This window comes from Hypomesus nipponensis, chromosome 27 (genome assembly GCF_054491055.1).
Source record: "Hypomesus nipponensis isolate SF chromosome 27, ASM5449105v1, whole genome shotgun sequence".
Lineage (NCBI taxonomy): Eukaryota > Metazoa > Chordata > Actinopteri > Osmeriformes > Osmeridae > Hypomesus > Hypomesus nipponensis.
Window position 1 is genome coordinate 212,207 of NC_140387.1, and position 18,349 is coordinate 230,555.

At 51.0% G+C, this 18,349-nt stretch overlaps 1 protein-coding gene across 1 annotated transcript; it reads left to right on the top strand.

Moving 5' to 3' along the window:
- Window positions 1-36: 36 nt before the first annotated feature.
- On the top strand, window positions 37-18,276 carry ass1 (argininosuccinate synthase 1). Its single transcript, XM_084693599.1, has 15 exons — window positions 37-335; window positions 1,002-1,111; window positions 2,536-2,604; window positions 2,675-2,863; window positions 3,115-3,171; window positions 3,280-3,354; window positions 3,719-3,789; window positions 4,180-4,210; window positions 9,159-9,249; window positions 11,589-11,673; window positions 11,851-11,915; window positions 14,868-14,999; window positions 15,369-15,525; window positions 16,816-16,881; window positions 17,567-18,276. The coding sequence occupies exons 2-15, from the start codon at window positions 1,010-1,012 to the stop codon at window positions 17,619-17,621; spliced, it is 1,245 nt and encodes a 414-aa protein (XP_084549725.1). The 5' UTR covers window positions 37-335; window positions 1,002-1,009; the 3' UTR covers window positions 17,622-18,276.
- The last annotated feature ends 73 nt before the right edge of the window (window positions 18,277-18,349 follow it).

Genomic DNA, 18,349 nt, shown 5'->3' on the forward strand with positions numbered 1-18,349 from the left:
AGTCTGTCCAGACGGGAAATCTGTCTTGGTGTGAAGACAGCGAACAGAGAAAACGAATTAGCGGCGCTGTTGATAAACTAGTAAGAGCTTACCGCGTGTTCCATGGACAATCAAATTGCGTCTATTCTAAATAAATCCGTTGACAAACTGATTTGATGATCATAATGTACGATATGATTTGCAGATAAATTAACGTCGACCACGCCCCTAGGAAGACCCAGGCTTTGATTGGCTGTTCTAAACGTACTAACACACGCTCCAGCTCTCCTCGCTACACAAACTCGAGCTTCGTCTCCTTACAGCAGTCAGTCTCAGCATTGATAAAGCGCAATAATGTGAGTAACCTACCTTATAAAATTGTCTTTATTTGAATTGACTTCTTTTTAGTTCATTTTACTGTCGCTCGATCACAAACATTTAACTGACCGAATAACTCGAGAGATATTCATGAATAGTTTGTGTCAGTTACAAGTCCTTAGCTACTAGCTAGCAAAAATAATTATTGGTGATAATTAGTGATGTCTTTCGCAGTATGTATATGACATCCACGGTCGAATGATAACGTTTTCTGCACCAACTAGGATCTAAGATGGTGCCACTGATTTTCATCTACAGCCCGCCTTTGGTTATTGTAGCATGTGCTTTTAGTGTGCCACTAACGAACACCAGTACTTCTGTCTCTGTGTGCCATCAATCCGATACTGTTTCTACACACATCCATGTTTCCAGTCTCCGCACACTCAGAACCAAATTCGTTTATGCTGACGCCTACAGGCTAATACAAAATGTAATCTTTCAAAGCTGTATCTATCCATGTAGGGGTTATACATAGTACATTTATGTCTTTATAACGGATTGGCTGGAGTTGACACTGTCATTCCCTGATTTTTAACACAAAGTAGCTACAAGTGAGCAACAGGTTGGCGTGCTGGGTGTGTTTGCGTTCTGGATGTGTTAACGGCTTTGCTGAGGTCAGCTGACGCGTGGCACGTGTTGTGCAGCCGGCAGCATGTCCAAAGGCACGGTGGTTCTGGCGTACAGCGGCGGACTGGACACTTCCTGCATCCTGGTCTGGCTCAAGGAGGAAGGATACGACGTCATCACATACTTGGTGAGAGGACAAGTGTGTGTGCAACAGGTGTGTGTGTGTGTGTGTGTGTGTGTGTGTGTGTGTGTGTGTGAGAGAGAGAGGGTGAGTGTGTGTCTGCAACAGGTGTGTGTGTGTGCGCCAGTTGGGGTTCACAAGCCTTGTTATTAGTGTTTAAAGGGTTCATCTCATGAGTAACTAGTGTTGGTATCGAAAACATGTATTTATTAACCCAGAAAACGTGTGTTTATTAACCCAAAAAACATGTATTTGTTAACCACCACATCAGCAGTCAGTGATGCTTTTATTGCAGTTACGAGTTCCAAGCCCAGCCTACTGACGGCATAATACCAGCAAAGCTCTCTGGATTAACTTTCACCCCGCTGTCCAGTTCAGAACTGCAGTGCATGCAGATATTTTCCTCTTGTCTAACTGGTCATTCATGGCTGACACAGACATCCGCTGAAGCCTGGTTGGGTTTGAGATGATCTGGTGGTCGTCCTGCTCTCCTGTCGCTCCTGCGGAAATGTCCTCTTGGGGTGTGGCAGAGAGACACCTCAAACCAGGCAGCCACACCCATGACTGGACGTCCCTCAGACGCATCCCAACACCCAGCTCTGCTATGTTAAGTGAGCGGCTTCAAAGAGTTCCAAGAAGAAGAAACAAACAGACCTTGTTTTTATGTGTAGACTGTTTCCATGTCTGGCCCAAACATGTCCTCTGGTGAGGACTATCCCTAACCCAGGAAAACTGATCTTACCTGTCTATGTCCTGCTATCTAAAACTGGTTGAAACATTCCAGAATGAGTTTCCAGATGTGACCTGAATATTAAACTGGAATACCTGTCTTCAGTGCATGGACAAATGAATACATGATTAAAATGTATGAATGTTATCGAAGAGCTTGTGTGCGTACAAGGGAAGGTGGAGACCTGAACATGCAGACTTAATACATAATTTAGCTTCTGAGAACGTGCTGCTGAATCAGGATGGATTCTCCTTGTAGTGTGCTGCCCTTCACCACTTGGTTATGGTCACTGTCACGTATCTCCCATTGTCTCCGTGTTGGTTATGGTCACTGTCACGTATCCCCCATTGTCTCCGTGTTGAGAGCTGTTTACAGAGCTCATATTAAGGTGGTCTGGCGTCGTAGCAACAGGGTCAAGGAGGAAATGGAAGTAATCTCTCAGTGAACACAAATTAAATATGGAGTCAAGTTGGTCCTCTGTAGTGGTTCATGCACCTAAGGATCCGTGTGTGTAGTGGTGTTGACAGCACTTCAAGTCAATCCAATTTCCATTTTATTCAGTTGGCCGACCCTTTTTGCCCAAGCGAAGCACACACAAATAGTGCATTTAGGAAGGACAGGATAGTAGTGGAATATATAATAACAGTGGATATCAGAAGTACAGGGGGAACTAAATCCAGTTGTGCGTCCCGCCTTGCAGGCTGATATCGGACAGGAGGAGGACTTTGTGGCTGCACGCAAGAAGGCCGAGTCCCTGGGAGCCACGAAGGTGAGCGAGCGCAGGCCAGGTGTGACCATGTGGAGGCCAGGTGTGACCAGGTTTGTGCACGGACCTGCAGGTGTTCATAGAGGACCTGCGGGCAGAGTTTGTGGAGGAGTTCATCTGGCCATCAGTCCAGGCCAGCGCCATCTACGAGGACCGCTACCTGCTGGGCACCTCCATAGCACGGCCCTGTATTGCCCGCCGCCAGGTGCAGATCGCCCGCCGCGAGGGCGCCCAGTACGTCTCCCACGGGGCCACGGGAAAGGTGAGAGGTCACCCAAGGGTCAGGGTGGGGTCATGGGGATGGGGAGGACTGCAGCAGCTGCAGTTCCATGCTGTGGAAGTGCAGTGCTGCTGTTAGACCACTAGATGGAGACAGTCACCACCAAGTTGGGATTTCTGCTCTTACTGAATGTGGTTCTGATGGGTCAGGAAAGTTTGGCTTGATGATCCTGTCAAACAGGATTGACTTTGTGGTCTTGTATTGTTTAAGTGTTAAACTTTCTTGTTTTCCAGGGTAACGACCAGATCCGGTTTGAACTCACCTGCTATGCCCTGTACCCTGAGGTCAAGGTGAGGGGTTAGAATGTACCAAGATGGACTGTTAACAGACTGATAACGGTTCATCATTCTCTGACTTGTCTGTCTCCCTCCCTTTCTCTATCCCTCCCTCTCTTTCAGATCATTGCTCCTTGGAGGATTCCTGAGTTCTATAATCGTTTCCGTGGGAGAAAGGATTTGATGGAGTACGCTGAGGTAACACTTTATGATCTCACCCACATGCTCATGCACTCACACTCATACACACACACATACACACACTCACACACACCTGCACACCGGTTGTGTGTGTCAGTCCCCAGCCTGCCCTCTAGAGGGCGCTGCTGTGTCAGTGTGCGCCCTTCTTCCTCAGTCAGTAAACAGGTTGGAAGGAATGGTGCTTATGGTGTACAACGTTTGCCTGTAGAAGAGCATTTTCATCCGAGTGAGGTCTTTACATTTTACAAGCAGTGCAGCACAATCAGCAGGAGGTGAATGTTTAGAATGTTCTGAGCGTAGCAGACAGACGTCTCCTGAACTCCATTGAAACTGGTCTTCAGTAAATGTGTTTCCTGCTCAGAAACATGGCATCCCAGTGCCTGTCACTCCCAAGGCACCCTGGAGCATGGACGCCAACCTCATGCACATCAGGTGGGAGCTCACCTCACGCTCACCTCACACGCTCACCTCACACGCTCACCTCACGCTCACCTCACACGCTCACCTCACACGCTCACCTCACACGCTCACCTCACACGCTCACCTCACACGCTCACCTCACGCGCTCACCTCACCCTCACCTCACGCGCTCACCTCACGCGCTCACCTCACGCGCTCACCTCACGCGCTCACCTCACACGCTCACCTCACACGCTCACCTCACGCTCACCTCACACGCTCACCTCACACGCTCACCTCACACTCACCTCACGCTCACCTCACACGCTCACCCCACACGCTGTAATTGCTACAGTTTCTCATATCTAGGAGTAGTAAGGATTGTGGTTACCATTTAATGATTTACTCTTTTGTCTTCAACAGCTACGAATCTGGAATACTAGAAAATCCCAAGGTAAGGCAGCTTCCTCTCTCACTGCTCTCCAGGGTTGATGCTGGCTGGTCAGGGTTGATGCTGGCTGGCTGGATGACTGGTCAGGGTTGATGCTGGCTGGCTGGATGACTGGTCAGGGTTGATGCTGGCTGGCTGGATGACTGGTCAGGGTTTATGCTGGCTGGTCAGGGTTGATGCTGGCTGGCTGGATGATTGGTCAGGGTTGATGCTGGCTGATCAGGGTTGGGGTAAACCAGACCAGTGCCGGACTGGTCCGGTGCTGGTCTGCTTGTGTTGAACTGGTTGTAAATCAGGGAGGATGGCAGTGATTGGCCAATCAGAGGAGTCAACAAAGCAGAATCACACCAGTCTAACCTAACACACACAAGACCAGTCTCACCCCCCCACTGCACAGGACAGAGAGTTTGATCTTGCGTAGGGGTCAGGGATCAAGGCAAATACATAAAGATCTCCCAGACACCCTCACATTCCCACCCTCCCTCATCCCTCCTTCCTCCCTCCCTCCCTCCCTCATCTCTCCTCCCTCCCTCATCTCTCCCTCTCTCCTTCCCTCATCTCTCCCCTGCAACCACTGGTCCTGGGAAGATGCAGGGACACACAGACTCTGACTTGTCATCAGAAACGCCTTGCGTAATTCCTGATTTCATGGGAGCGGGGGGGAAGGGTTAGGGCATCGCCCCCCCCCCCCCCCTCCATAGACTCCCCTCCCGGCCGTTCATTGTCTCCGAGGTTACGCTGCCGCGGGCTGCAACGTGGGAGGGGACCCATTTCAGCGTGACACCGTGACACCAGCGTGTCACCAGTAACAGTAAAGTACTAAGGTGGCGGGCAGATAGAGGAGCGTCGCAGAGCACGGGGGCAGGGGGGCAGGGGGCGCATGGAGCCCCATTCCGGCCCCACTGTAACCCTCACCGCCCCCAGACCCGCAGGAATGCACCCTGAAAAGGAACAACTCAATAGCCAACCGGTGTGGACCGATGACAGTGCTGTAGTAATTGGGTTCATTCATGGGGTTTGTTCAGTTTGTTTCTAAGCACACAATGAATTTATCAATGGGTGTAAAAGCGATGAAATATTTATGGTGGTGGTGGGGGGGGTATACAAGTTCTAAAGGGATTTGAATACATTAGCCAGTGTGATATGATATTTGTAAGCTTGAACAGACTGTAATTATTCAGTAATTTGCATGTTTTAATCAGCCTACAAGCATTCTTCCATATATCAATATCAAGTCTTCTAGAAGTTGACAGAATTAGATTAAAGGTTATGATCTTATCAGGGGTCATTGTAAACACCTCTCCCATTCTTTTTAAGCCATTTCCATCTAGTGATAATCCGGGATAATGTGTGTTATTTTAATATATAATAAATAGTATTCCTTAACTAGTGTATGCATCACTAAGCCTTTTATCCTACACTGGAGCAAATACCAGCATGTCCAGCAGGGCAACACCAGTAGAGCCTCACAGGGCAACACCAGCAGGGCTTCACAGAGCAACACCAGCGTGTCCAGCAGGGTCTCACAGAGCAACACCAGGGTGTCCAGCAGGGCCTCACAGAGCAACACCAGGGTGTCCAGCAGGGTCTCACAGAGCAACACCAGGGTGTCCAGCAGGGCCTCACAGAGCAACACCAGGGTGTCCAGCAGGGCCTCACAGAGCAACACCAGGGTGTCCAGCAGGGCCTCACAGAGCAACACCAGCAGGGCCTCACAGAGCAACACCAGCGTGTCCAGCAGGGCCTCACAGAGCAACACCAGGGTGTCCAGCAGGGTCTCACAGAGCAACACCAGGGTGTCCAGCAGGGCCTCACAGAGCAACACCAGCGTGTCCAGCAGGGTCTCACAGAGCAACACCAGGGTGTCCAGCAGGGTCTCACAGAGCAACACCAGGGTGTCCAGCAGGGCCTCACAGAGCAACACCAGGGTGTCCAGCAGGGCCTCACAGAGCAACACCAGCGTGTCCAGCAGGGCCTCACAGAGCAACACCAGGGTGTCCAGCAGGGCCTCACAGAGCAACACCAGGGTGTCCAGCAGGGCCTCACAGAGCAACACCAGGGTGTCCAGCAGGGCCTCACAGAGCAACACCAGGGTGTCCAGCAGGGTCTCACAGAGCAACACCAGGGTGTCCAGCAGGGTCTCACAGAGCAACACCAGGGTGTCCAGCAGGGCCTCACAGAGCAACACCAGGGTGTCCAGCAGGGCCTCACAGAGCAACACCAGCGTGTCCAGCAGGGCCTCACCGGGTCAGCAGTTTGTAGCACAGTGCTGCTCCTCTGGGAATCTGGTTACTGCCTGCAGGCTGAGCAGAGAAGAGACCAGCCATTCATACTGTCTCCCCTCCAACATCTCCACCCCCCATCCCCACCCTACCCCCATCTCCACCCCAACACCCCCCATCTCCACCCTACCCCCATCTCCACCCCAACACCCCCCATCTCCACCCTACCCCATCTCCCCTCTAACACCCCCCATCTCCACCCCCCATCTCCCCTCTAACACCCCCCATCTCCACCCTACCCCCATCTCCACCCCAACACCCCCCATCTCCACCCTACCCCCATCTCCCCTCTAACAACCCCCATCTCCACCCCCCATCTCCACCCTGGTCTCTCCTGAGATTCCAGCGTCCGGAGGCAGTGTGAAGCTCGTCCTTCATTAGGACATCCTCTGTCTTAATGACCTGTCAGGCTGCTGCCCAGAGACGACTTGGCATGAGGGGGGTGTTGTTGTGAGGTAAACACTAGTAGCCTTTGATCACAAACCTGGCAACCCGCTAGCGTACTAGAATGAAGGAGTGTGACCAACCTCCTCATCATGCTCAGGAGACCTTGTTCAGAGTTGTTCTCTGCTGGTTGGTGTTGATGGACGCATGGCGGAGTGTGTGTGTGTGTGTGAAGGAGAGAGAAAGCGAGAGAAAAGCATCTGGTGTGTACTCAGTTTTACGTCCTGTCCCCTAACCCTTCCTGTCCTCTTGTCTGGGGGATATCCTGAACACTAGTTGTTTGTCGTTTCTGCCTGTGTGCCACTTCCTGTGGAACAGCAGGCCCATCAGCCGGTGCTCCTCTTTCTGCTAACACTAACCCTGCTAACCCTAGCCCTGCTAACCTTAACCCTCATATGCAGCATATTCTTTTACTTCGTCTTACCATGTTTACATAGACGTCATTTTAAATGCTCAACTTCAGTCGTCATGATTTTAGTGTCATTTCCAACCCAGTAGGCCAGAGAGGGTTCACCCCCCTTCTCTCTCTCTCTCCCCCTCCTACTCTCCCTCTCTCTCCCCCTCCTACTCTCTCTCTCTCTCCCCCTCCCTCCCTCTCTCTCCCCCTCCCTCCCTCTTTCTCCGAGCTTCGTGGGGATTGAAAGGCAATGAGGCAGCTAACGTGCGGAAGATAGAAATGTCCTCAGTTTAAGTTGCTGCCAGGGCTGTGTCCTGTCTTCATTCAGCTGCTCACAGCCACAACAATGAGGAGGATTGGGGAGAGAGGTGCACCACAACATGATGGCCGCTTCACGCACCATTTGACACCAACGCCCTCTTTCTCTCTCTCTCTGTCTGTCCGTTTTCTCCCCCTTCCTACCAGTCTTGGGACAGCCCCCTGGGGGGCTGCATTGGTCTCTGGACACCATGTTCCCTCTCTTTGTGTGTTTGTGTCACATTAACTCGTCGACCTTTACAGGTACCGGATCAGGGTTAACCCTAACCAGGTGCATTTGTCTTCCATATGTGTTAATTAATGTGTTTATTATTTTCTTTGGGGCGGGGGGGGGGGGGTTTAATGCTGCAAGAAAATGCTGTTCATATTGTTGAAGACCTTGTGGGTCGGAGGGATTTTGTTGATTCTGCTTGAGAAGTTGTATTGGAGTTGCTAGTTGTGTACTTGACATATTCAAGCACATTCCAGGGTTAGTGTTAGTGTGTAGTGGTGTATGTCCCTCATTGTGTAGACATTAACGTTCTGGATCTCCACACACCAGACATCTCTCAGCCCGCTCACAATGAGTACGGCATCTTTCAAGGCGCTGAAGCAGAAAATAAAAGAGAGAGACTGTGTCCGTTGTGGCAATTTGTGTGTTTAGTTAAAAGGAAGGAAAGTGATTTGAAAGCAGCCTGGGAGGACAGGGAGGTTAGTTATTGCATGATGATGTCTCTGTCTGGTAAAGGTTTCCATTTAAATGCACCCGGTGGTTATTTTGCATAGTTCCCCTGCAATTGAGCTCAGCTGAGGAGACATGGGCCTTCGTCTGGGGCTAATGCCGTGTGATTGGTAGGAGCGTTGTTCGCTCTGGCGGACAGACGCGCCTCAGGCCCCCGGCAGACACTGCAGCAGCTCAACTGGCAGCGACAAACGTCCATCATCACACAGGATGATGTAGCAGTTACTGGGTGGGGGAGGTACGATTGCGGTTGTCATTAAACTGAAGTTCTTCATCTGAAAAGGAAATGAATAGAAAGTGTCAGTCAGGAGGGAGAGAGTGCAGGAGGCTGACAGTACTGCTGAGCCAAGGCAGCGCTGGGGGGACGGTCCCCTGTCTGAGATCCCCCTGTCAGGGTGTCATCTGGGAGGACAACTCTCTCTCACACTCTCACTTTCTCACTCTGTCCCTCTCTCTCACTCTGTCCCTCTCTCTCTTCCTCTCACTCTCTGACTTTGTCTCTTTCTTTTCCTCCCACTCTTCTGCTAAGTCTGTTCCTCTCTTTCTTTCTGTCTCTCCATCTCTACTCAAACACTTTCTAAGTGTGTCCATCTCTCTCCTGGTCATTTTATATAGTAGGGCAAAATGAACTGTTTACTTCCTGTTTCAGACATGCACTTCCTGTTTCAGACGTTTACTTCCTGTTTCAGACATGCACTTCCTGTTTCAGACATGCACTTCCTGTTTCAGACATGTACTTCTTGTTTCAGACATGTACCTCCTGTTTCAGACATGCACTTCCTGTTTCAGAGCCACGCCCCGTCTGACCTGTACCTGATGACCAAGAATCCCGAGGACGCTCCCAACAGCCCCGACCTGCTGGAGATACACTTCAAAAGAGGTGTGTGTGTGTTGAGGGTAGCTCTTGAACAGAGGGAAGGGTCACGTTTGCACTCAGAGACTTCCCAGCCTGGTTCAGGAACACGTGCTGCTGCTCTGGACAGAATGCTGTCCAGACGGCTAACAGGAGAGGCTGGGTCAGGAACACATGCTGCTACTCTGGACAGACTGCTAACAGGAGAGGCTAAAGGGAGGCTGCAGATACAGAGGCAGGAGGGAGGCTGCAGGGAGAGGCAGGAGGGAGGCTGCAGGGAGAGGCAGGAGGGAGGCTGCAGGGAGAGAGGCAGGAGGGAGGCTGCAGGGAGAGAGGCAGGAGGGAGGCTGCAGGGAGAGAGACAGGAGGGAGGCTGCAGGAGGGAGGCTGCAGGAGGGAGGCTGCAGGGAGAGGCAGGAGGGAGGCTGCAGGAAGGAGGCTGCAGGGAGAGGCAGGAGGGAGGCTGCAGGGAGAGGCAGGAGGGAGGCTGCAGGGAGAGGCAGGAGGGAGGCTGCAGGGAGAGAGGCAGGAGGGAGGCTGCAGGGAGAGAGGCAGGAGGGAGGCTGCAGGAGGGAGGCTGCAGGGAGAGAGGCAGGAGGGAGGCAGGAGGGAGGCTGCAGGGAGAGGCAGGAGGGAGGCTGCAGGGAGAGAGGCAGGAGGGAGGCTGCGCGAGGGAGGCTGCAGGAGGGAGGCTGCAGGAGGGAGGCTGCAGGGAGGCTGCAGGGAGAGGCAGGAGGGAGGCTGCAGGAGGGAGGCTGCAGGGAGAGGCAGGAGGGAGGCTGCAGGGAGAGAGGCAGGAGGGAGGCTGCAGGAGGGAGGCTGCAGGGAGAGGCAGGAGGGAGGCTGCAGGGAGAGGCAGGAGGGAGGCTGCAGGGAGAGGCAGGAGGGAGGCTGCAGGGAGAGGCAGGAGGGAGGCTGCAGGGAGAGAGGCAGGAGGGAGGCTGCAGGGAGAGAGGCAGGAGGGAGGCAGGAGGGAGAGGCAGGAGGCTGCCTGCAGGGAGAGGCAGGAGGGAGGCTGCAGGAGGGAGGCTGCAGGAGGGAGGCTGCAGGAGGGAGGCTGCAGGGAGAGGCAGGAGGAAGGCTGCAGGGAGAGAGGCAGGAGGGAGGCTGCAGGGAGAGGCAGGAGGGGGAGGGATCAAGGTTAGCCCTGACTTGAATGGTTTCTGTGATGACAGCTTAATGTGCCCCAGCAGTCACTCTAAATTCATTAGTGTTCGTGTTAAGGTTTGTGACAGTGATGAATATCAGCTCAGATCTTTATAATGTGCTTGCTTTGAAGACTTCGAAGATGTGGGATGGTAAGATGATGAACGAGAACAGTATAGAAGGGTAACATTCTCCCAGTAAGGGAAGTCTATGAACGTACGCCCGGCTGGTTTCTCAGGGTTATCATTGCTCTTGTTCTCCATTTTCAGATATTCTTTCTTCTTTTATTGAGTTTGGATAACAAAAGCTGTTTTAGTCGCCCAGACAAAGAGCCTCTTCCTCAGGAATGTTTCCTTGTCCATTTCTTCATCCCGTCTCACACACAAAGTTCTCACTGATTCCAAAAGATTGTTAATTTTTTTACTACAGAATCTTTATTTTTTTTTTGTCCTCCAGCAGTTTTTACCCCCTTCTCTCTCTCTCTCTCTCTCTCTCTCGCGCTCTTTATTTCTCCTGCCTTTCATTCCTAAGAATAGAAGAGGAAAAAGAGACAGAGGAAACATGTAAAGCAGTAATTTTTCCTACAACTGTGTCTGCGGCCCCTATTGTCTGGAAGCCATAAAAGAGCTCCTGGAGGGAAAAGAAAGCGGTGAATGGTTGGATATGAGAGAGAGAGAGAGAGAGAGAGAGAGAGAGAGAGAGAGAGAGAGAGAGAGAGAGAGAGAGAGAGAGAGAGAGAGAGAGAGAGAGAGAGAGAGAGAGAGAGAGAGAGAGAGAGAGAGAGAGAGAGAGAGAGAGAGAGAGAGAGAGAGAGAGAGAGAGAGAGAGAGAGAGAGAGAGAGAGAGAGAGAGAGAGAGAGAGAGAGAGAGAGAGAGAGAGAGAGAGAGAGAGAGAGAGAGAGAGAGAGAGAGAGACCTTCTTTATGAACTCTTTGGGGGGCGCTGGTCCTCTGAGGCGAGGGCAACTGGGACATGGGAACGAGGACACAAAGGCCTTGTCTAAAAATATTAGTCAAGTGCTTTACGTGTCCTTCAAGCAGGGCAGACCTTCCTTTGGGGGGAGGAGAGCTGCTGTTCTGAGGGAGCGAGTGCTGATGCTACATGCTAACATGCTGCTGTTCTGAGGGAGAGAGTGCTGATGCTACATGCTAACATGCTGCTGTTCTGAGGGAGCGAGTGCTGATGCTACATGCTAACAAGCATTATCCTGCTGTCCCCAGGAGTGCCCACCCAGGTGACGCACCTGAAGGATGGCACTACCAAGAACACTCCACTGGAGATCTTCTCCTACCTCAACCAGATTGGGTGAGTCCTGTAGGAATAGACTGTGTTCATGTATGGTGCTGTTAGGGGACAGTTTGTGGTGCACTCATCCTCACAGGCACATTTGAGTCTGAAATGTTGTAAAAGTTGGTCAGAATGAGTTGATGTATTTATCTGTGATGGTATTGACTTCTGTCTAACTGGTGTGTTGTCCCTCAGAGGGAAGCATGGCGTGGGGAGGATCGACATCGTTGAGAACCGCTTCATTGGCATGAAGTCCAGAGGTGAGACAATGACAGGGCACTCTAGAACACTGAGACAGGACACTGTAGAACACTGAGACAGGACACTGTAGAACACTGAGACAGGACGCTCTAGAACACTGAGACAGGACGCTCTAGAACACTGAGACAGGACACTGTAGAACACTGAGACAGGACGCTCTAAAACACTGAGACAGGACGCTCTAGAACACTGAGACAGGACGCTCTAGAACACTGAGACAGGACGCTCTAGAACACTGAGACAGGACGCTCTAGAACACTGAGACAGGACGCTCTAGAACACTGAGACAGGGCGCTCTAGAACACTGAGACAGGGCGCTCTAGAACACTGAGACAGGACGCTCTAGAACACTGAGACAGGACGCTCTAGAACACTGATACAGGACGCTCTAGAACACTGAGACAGGACGCCCTAGAACACTGAGACAGGACGCTCTAGAACACTGAGACAGGACACTCTAGACCACTGAGACAGGGCACTCTAGAACACTGAGACGGTACTCTAAAACACAGAGCTTCCCTAGAGAACATAGGTCCAGCCTTACCCTCAGAGAACACTAAATCAAACTACCTGAGAGTTCCTGGCCACTCAGTATTCCTAGGGAAATAAACACATCTCACACACGCTTTAGGAACTTGCATACACACTACCCACTCCTAAAGCACTAAAAACCACTGCTTTCATATCCCGCCATTTTGAAGACTCCTTTCACTTCCAACGCACTTTGGTGCAATTGCAGTAATTTGCTGTGAGAGAGTGAGCAGGACAGCCATCCTGCAGCATTACTGTCTGATGAGAGGGGAGATGAGAGGGAGGCAAGCGCCAACACAATATTACCTCTACTCTCTCGCTCTTCAGGCACAAAATGCCTTTCTATGGTTCACTTGCCAGCCCAGGCTTGGATGTAACCCCAATTCACTTACACACAAATCTACTCTTTTAAATCAAGACACACACATCTGTGAATAAACATTTGGTACTTTGTGTACGTGCTGTATTCTACTACCTCCACAGTCGGGGTCAGGGTTTGACTCCAGGGTTCCCCTTCCTCTCCTGCTGTTTGTGTCACTCTGATTTACTGTTACACACACACACACTTACACACACACACACTTACACGCACACAGTTTCTCTCTCACACACTCTCTTTCCTACCCTATGGCACCTCTTGTCTACTCACAATGGTCTGAGTGGCAAATTGACTGTGGATGGCTGTAGTGAGAGTGGCAGGTAGAAATTGGAAAATGGGCCCACTCTCCTCTCCTCTCGGCTGCACAAAAGACCAAAGCTTCTCCTGTCTATAGAATAGGAGGTGTGGGTGTGTGTTCCTCCCTGTGTGTCTTAGCATATCACATAAGTGACTGTATTTTCACAAAAGAGACCAGGAACGATTGAATAGAGCGAGTCATGTTGACGTGTGTTGTGTTGCTGAGCTGCCTTCCTGTTCACAACAAAAAGGGCTGATAAAGGACTTGTCTGGGGGGAGGTGTGCGTCCAGGTGGTTGTGTGAGAGAAAGTGTGTGTGTGTGTGTGTGTGTGTGTGTGTGTGTGGAAGGAAGCATGTTGCAACCTGAGATGCTTCCTTCTGTGTAGTTCCAGTTGTAGCCAGTGGGGAAGGAAGAGTTGAGCTCAGCTCTTTTGACTGAAGGTGATTCAAACTGAAGGTAATTCAACTGTTTAACCAAGAAGTATTGTGGAGCCCACCCAGAGGCCCCGGGTGCACCCTGTCTTGGGTTAGTACCGTGTGTGTGTACCTCATTCTAGATAAGATTAACACACCCTCTGGTAGAACCGACCTTCAAATGCAGGAACTGTTTCCAGGTGAATACCTGTGGAGTCTCACTCAGAGCAAGATGAGCCCTGCATTGTTCCAGCATGCCGGTGTCACTGCTCACCTGGGGTTAGGGGTGACAGCAACAGGAAATGTCCCTCTCTGGGTCCTGTAGTTCTGTAAATGTCCCTCTCTGGGTCCTTTAGTTCTTTAAATGTCCCTCTCTGGGTCCTGTAGTTCTGTAAATGTCCCTCTCTGGGTCCTGTAGTTCTGTAAATGTCCCTCTCTGGGTCCTGTAGTTCTGTAAATGTCCCTCTCTGGGTCCTGTAGTTCTGTAAATGTCCTTCTCTGGGTCCTGTAGGTCTGTAAATGTCCCTGTAGTCCTGCTGTGCCATGAAGCCGGTGGTCTCAGACTCATGTTGTCTGACCCTAGCCCTCAGGGCTCAGATGATTAGCCTGCTCGCTAAGCTCCTGTTCTGGCCAGCCGGCTCCTTATCACATGATTCTGCACTACTTGAGGCCTTATCTACGTTTGTGGCTGACTTAAGAGGGTTTGTTTCATGGGTAGGAAGATGTTGTGTGTTTGTTCAGGAGAAATAACTTCAGAAACAATCATTTAACATTCTTATTAATAAAACAGAGAAATACTGATAGTCCCTGCAGCCAGGGTCATCTTCTATGTCCCTCCCTCCCCCCTCCCATATCTGTCCTGTCACCCCCCTTCTTTCTCCCCCTCTTCCGAATCTGACAGCTGAGTGACACCTTCATTTCACCCCCCCTCTCCCTCCCACCTTGCAGTTGAGGAAGGGTAATTGCAGGGTAGTGGGAGTCCTGGTCCAGCAGTAGGCCGTCAGGGCCCTCTACCCTGTCATTTGCCCACGACAAGCTCATCTTGGCTGGGAAAGGCTGGAGCGGGCTGACCTAGCTGTCACTCTGGAGGTGGTTGAGGCTGAAGCCTGACCACTAATAGAGCTGTCTGTCTCAGGCTGTCAGGGGATGTTGCTCTCCGTCCTCTTCCATCCCTGGATGGAGACGCAGAGGTAATAGGTTTGGAATGGCTATGAACATATCATCAGTTTTCCTTTGACGTTGCCGAGTACAATGACAAACGATTTAATCGTTGCTCTGACTCTAATCTGACTCCAACTCAGTGAGTCATTCTCCTCCCTTTCCTTCGCAGGTATCTATGAGACTCCCGGGGGAACCATCCTGTACCAGGCTCACCTGGATGTGGAGGCCTTCACCATGGACCGTGAGGTGCGGAGGATCAAGCAGAGCCTGGGCATCAAGTTCTCAGAGATGCTCTACAACGGTACCTCCCCTGCTGGGCTGCCATCTCCAAAGAACAATCATCAAAATAAAGTTTAGAAGAATTTTTTTTCAAAAGCAATTTACAGAATAGTTAGGGTTAGTCTGGACTAGGTAGTGCCTTTAGTCTGGACTAGGTACCCACTTTTACAAGGGAGCGTTGCCCTGTACCTCTCCTCCTCTTACTCTCCTCTCTCCACCTGTCTCTCTGCTCTCCACCTGTCTCTCTGCTCTCTCCACCTTTCTGCTCTCTCCACCTGTCTCTACTCTCTCTACCTGTCTCTCTGCTCTCTCCACCTGTCTCTACTCTCTCTACCTGTCTCTCTGCTCTCTCCAACTGTCTCTCTGCTTTCTCCACCTGTCTTTCTCTCAGGGTTCTGGTTCAGTCCGGAGTGTGAGTTTGTGCGCTACTGCATAGAGAAGTCCCAGGAGAGTGTGGAGGGCAGGGTGCAGCTGTCTGTGTTCAAGGGCCAGGTCTACATCCTGGGACGCGAGTCTCCCAAGTCCCTGTACAATGAGGAGCTGGTCAGGTGAGTGTGTGTGTGTTTTAGTGTTTTTAGGGGTGAAGCTCAGGGCCTGCTACCCCCCCCCCCCCCCCTTTTTCTACCCTGTTGCCCCCCCCCCCTCTCCCCTGCTGCCCCGGGGCTGTTAGCTGTGGAACAGCGAGTCCATTCAGGATCCTGACCCCTGCCCTCCAGGCCAGCTAGAGATGACCATGAGCCCTCCATCTGCCCCTCTATCTCTCCTTCCCTCCTCTTCTCTCTCTCTCTGTCTCTCTCTCTCCTGTCTTCCTTTCTCTCTCTTCACAGCCAGATCAGAGAGCTCTGCTCTTAGGCAGACAGCTCAGAGTTTCATGCATGTTAAGCAGAGGTCAGAGGGCAGATGAAATAAGAACTCACACACACAATCGCTCTTACAGTCACTTAACCACACACACACTGACACACACACATTCACACTCACAAAAGGCCACACACTCTTTCTGTAATCACACACTAACTCTGTTGATCAGTCTTCCAAACACACAGTGGTGTGACTTCAGTCTGTGTTCTGGACTTTGTACACATTTATCAGTCAGCTACAGACACACACACACACACCCCCAGTGTCTCCCAGCAGGTCCAGTAAACAGTGTGATTAGCACAGTGGTGAAGCAGCACAGTGGTGAAGCAGCACAGTGGTGAAGCAGCACAGAGCATTGATCTGGAGAAATGCCACATAGACCCCAGCAGAGCCAACACACTCACACACACACTCACACTCTGGAACACACACACACACACTGGAACACACACACACACTGGAACACACCCACACAGTGAGACAGACATCAGTTTCCTATCAGCTGAACACTCGCTCCACAGCAAGCTGGGTTTGACTTTTGTCTTTTGTCCCTACAGTTGTGTACAACAACACACCAGCATGTGTGTGTGTGTTAGTGAAGTGTGTGTGTTTTTAAGTGTAGACGTGTTTTTTTTTGGGAGAACATCAAAAACAGCATTCAAAGACGACCGCATTATGTTTTTAAAGGGGGAGAAACACAAATGACTCAATGATCTCAGTGGTTAAAGGCCTGTGGCTGGTCGAACTGCTGTAGTAGCCGTGAGGCTAGCTCTAACACCAGGTCTGGAAGCAGGTTCAGTCAGGTCCAGCCACACACTTGAATCTGCTCTGGGACATTTGAATACTTCGGTCAATATTGGATTAAATAATTGTCTTTTTTAGCAAGGTTTAAACCTGTAAAACAATACTGTTAAATGAACTCCACCATAAGATCTCAACCTGTGTATGAACTCCACTGTAACATCCTCTGTCTCCAGCATGGATGTTCAGGGGGACTATGACCCATGTGACGCTTCTGGCTTCATCAAGATCAACGCCGTCAGGTCTGTCCACCCACATCACCCTTTCACCTTTACCAGGGATTATGAGAGAGCATCAAATCAAATGTATTTGTATAGCCCTTTTTACACGCAAGCATGTCACAGAGGGCATCAATATTAAGGAGAACTACCCTGTACCTCTCCTCTAACCTCTCTCCTCTAACCTGTCTCCTCTCCTCCACTCTCCTTTAACCTCTCTCCTCTTTTCCTCTAACCTGTCTCCTCTCCTCCTTTAACCTCTCTCCTCCTCTAACCTCTCTCCTCTAACCCCTCTCCTCCTCTCCTCTAATCCCTCTCCTCCACTTTTCCTCTAACCTCTCTCCTCCTCTAATCCCTGTCCTCTCCTCCTCTTTTCCTCTAATCCCTCTCCTCCACTTTTCCTCTAACCTCTTTCCTCCTCTAACCTCTCTCCTCTAAACTCTCTCCTCTAACCCCTCTCCTCTCCTCCTCTAACCCCTCTCCTCTAAACTCTCTCCTCTAACCCCTCTCCTCTCCTCCTCTAACCTCTCTCCTCTAAACTCTCTCCTCTAACCCCTCTCCTCTCCTCCTCTAACCTCTCTCCTCTAAACTCTCTCCTCTAACCCCTCTCCTCTCCTCCTCTAACCTCTCTCCTCTAACCTCTCTCCTCTAAACTCTCTCCTCTAACCCCTCTCCTCTCCTCCTCTAACCTCTCTCCTCTCTCCACCAGGCTGAGGGAGCACCATCGTCTGCAGGGTGCTGCAGATTCCAAACCCCAAGACTGATCACCAGCCCTGGACACTCCTCTCTACCCTCCTCTCTCTCTCTCTCTACCCTCCTCTCTCTCTCTACCCTCCTCTCTCTCTCTCTACCCTCCTCTCTCTCTCTACCCTCCTCTCTCTCTCTCTACCCTCCTCTCTCTCTCTACCCTGCTCTCTCTCTCTACCCTCCTCTCTCTCTCTCTACCCGCCTCTCTCTCTCTCTACCCTCCTCTCTCTCTCTCTACACTCCTCTCTCTCTCTCTACCCTCCTCTCTCTCTCTCTCTCTACCCTATTCTCTCTCTCTACCCTCCTCTCTCTCTCTACCCTCCTCTCTCTCTCTCTCTACCCTCCTCTCTCTCTCTCTACCCTCTTATCTCTCTCTACCCTCCTCTCTCTCTCTCTACCCTCCTCTCTCTCTCTACCCTCCTCTCTCTCTACCCTCCTCTCTCTCTCTACCCTCCTCTCTTTCTTTCTATCCCTCTTCATATTCCTTTCTACCTGTCCATCTGTCTCACCTCTCTATTCTTCCCTCTCTGTGTCCGTGTGTCCAGCTGGAGTTAGTGCCTGCTGGTCTCTGTGTAACTCTTGCCTTCAAATGAACTAGGTTAATACTCTCAGTAGCATGTTGTCAGAAGATCAAAAAGACATGTCTGTTACAATAAAGAAAAGGTGTTGGAATCATGTATTCACTGTCCTTATTGTGTCTAGAGTTACAGTGCCAACCTGTGTTTAACTGTTGTCTACACAGCCA

Excerpts from the sequence above, each read along its gene's own strand:
- ass1 (XM_084693599.1), top strand. The coding sequence starts at position 1,010 with ATGTCCAAAGGCACGGTGGTTCTGGCGTACAGCGGCGGACTGGACACT. Across the intron at positions 1,112-2,535 it reads ACGACGTCATCACATACTTG|GCTGATATCGGACAGGAGGA; the intron begins GTGAGAGGACAA and ends CCCGCCTTGCAG. Across the intron at positions 15,526-16,815 it reads TACAATGAGGAGCTGGTCAG|CATGGATGTTCAGGGGGACT; the intron begins GTGAGTGTGTGT and ends CTCTGTCTCCAG.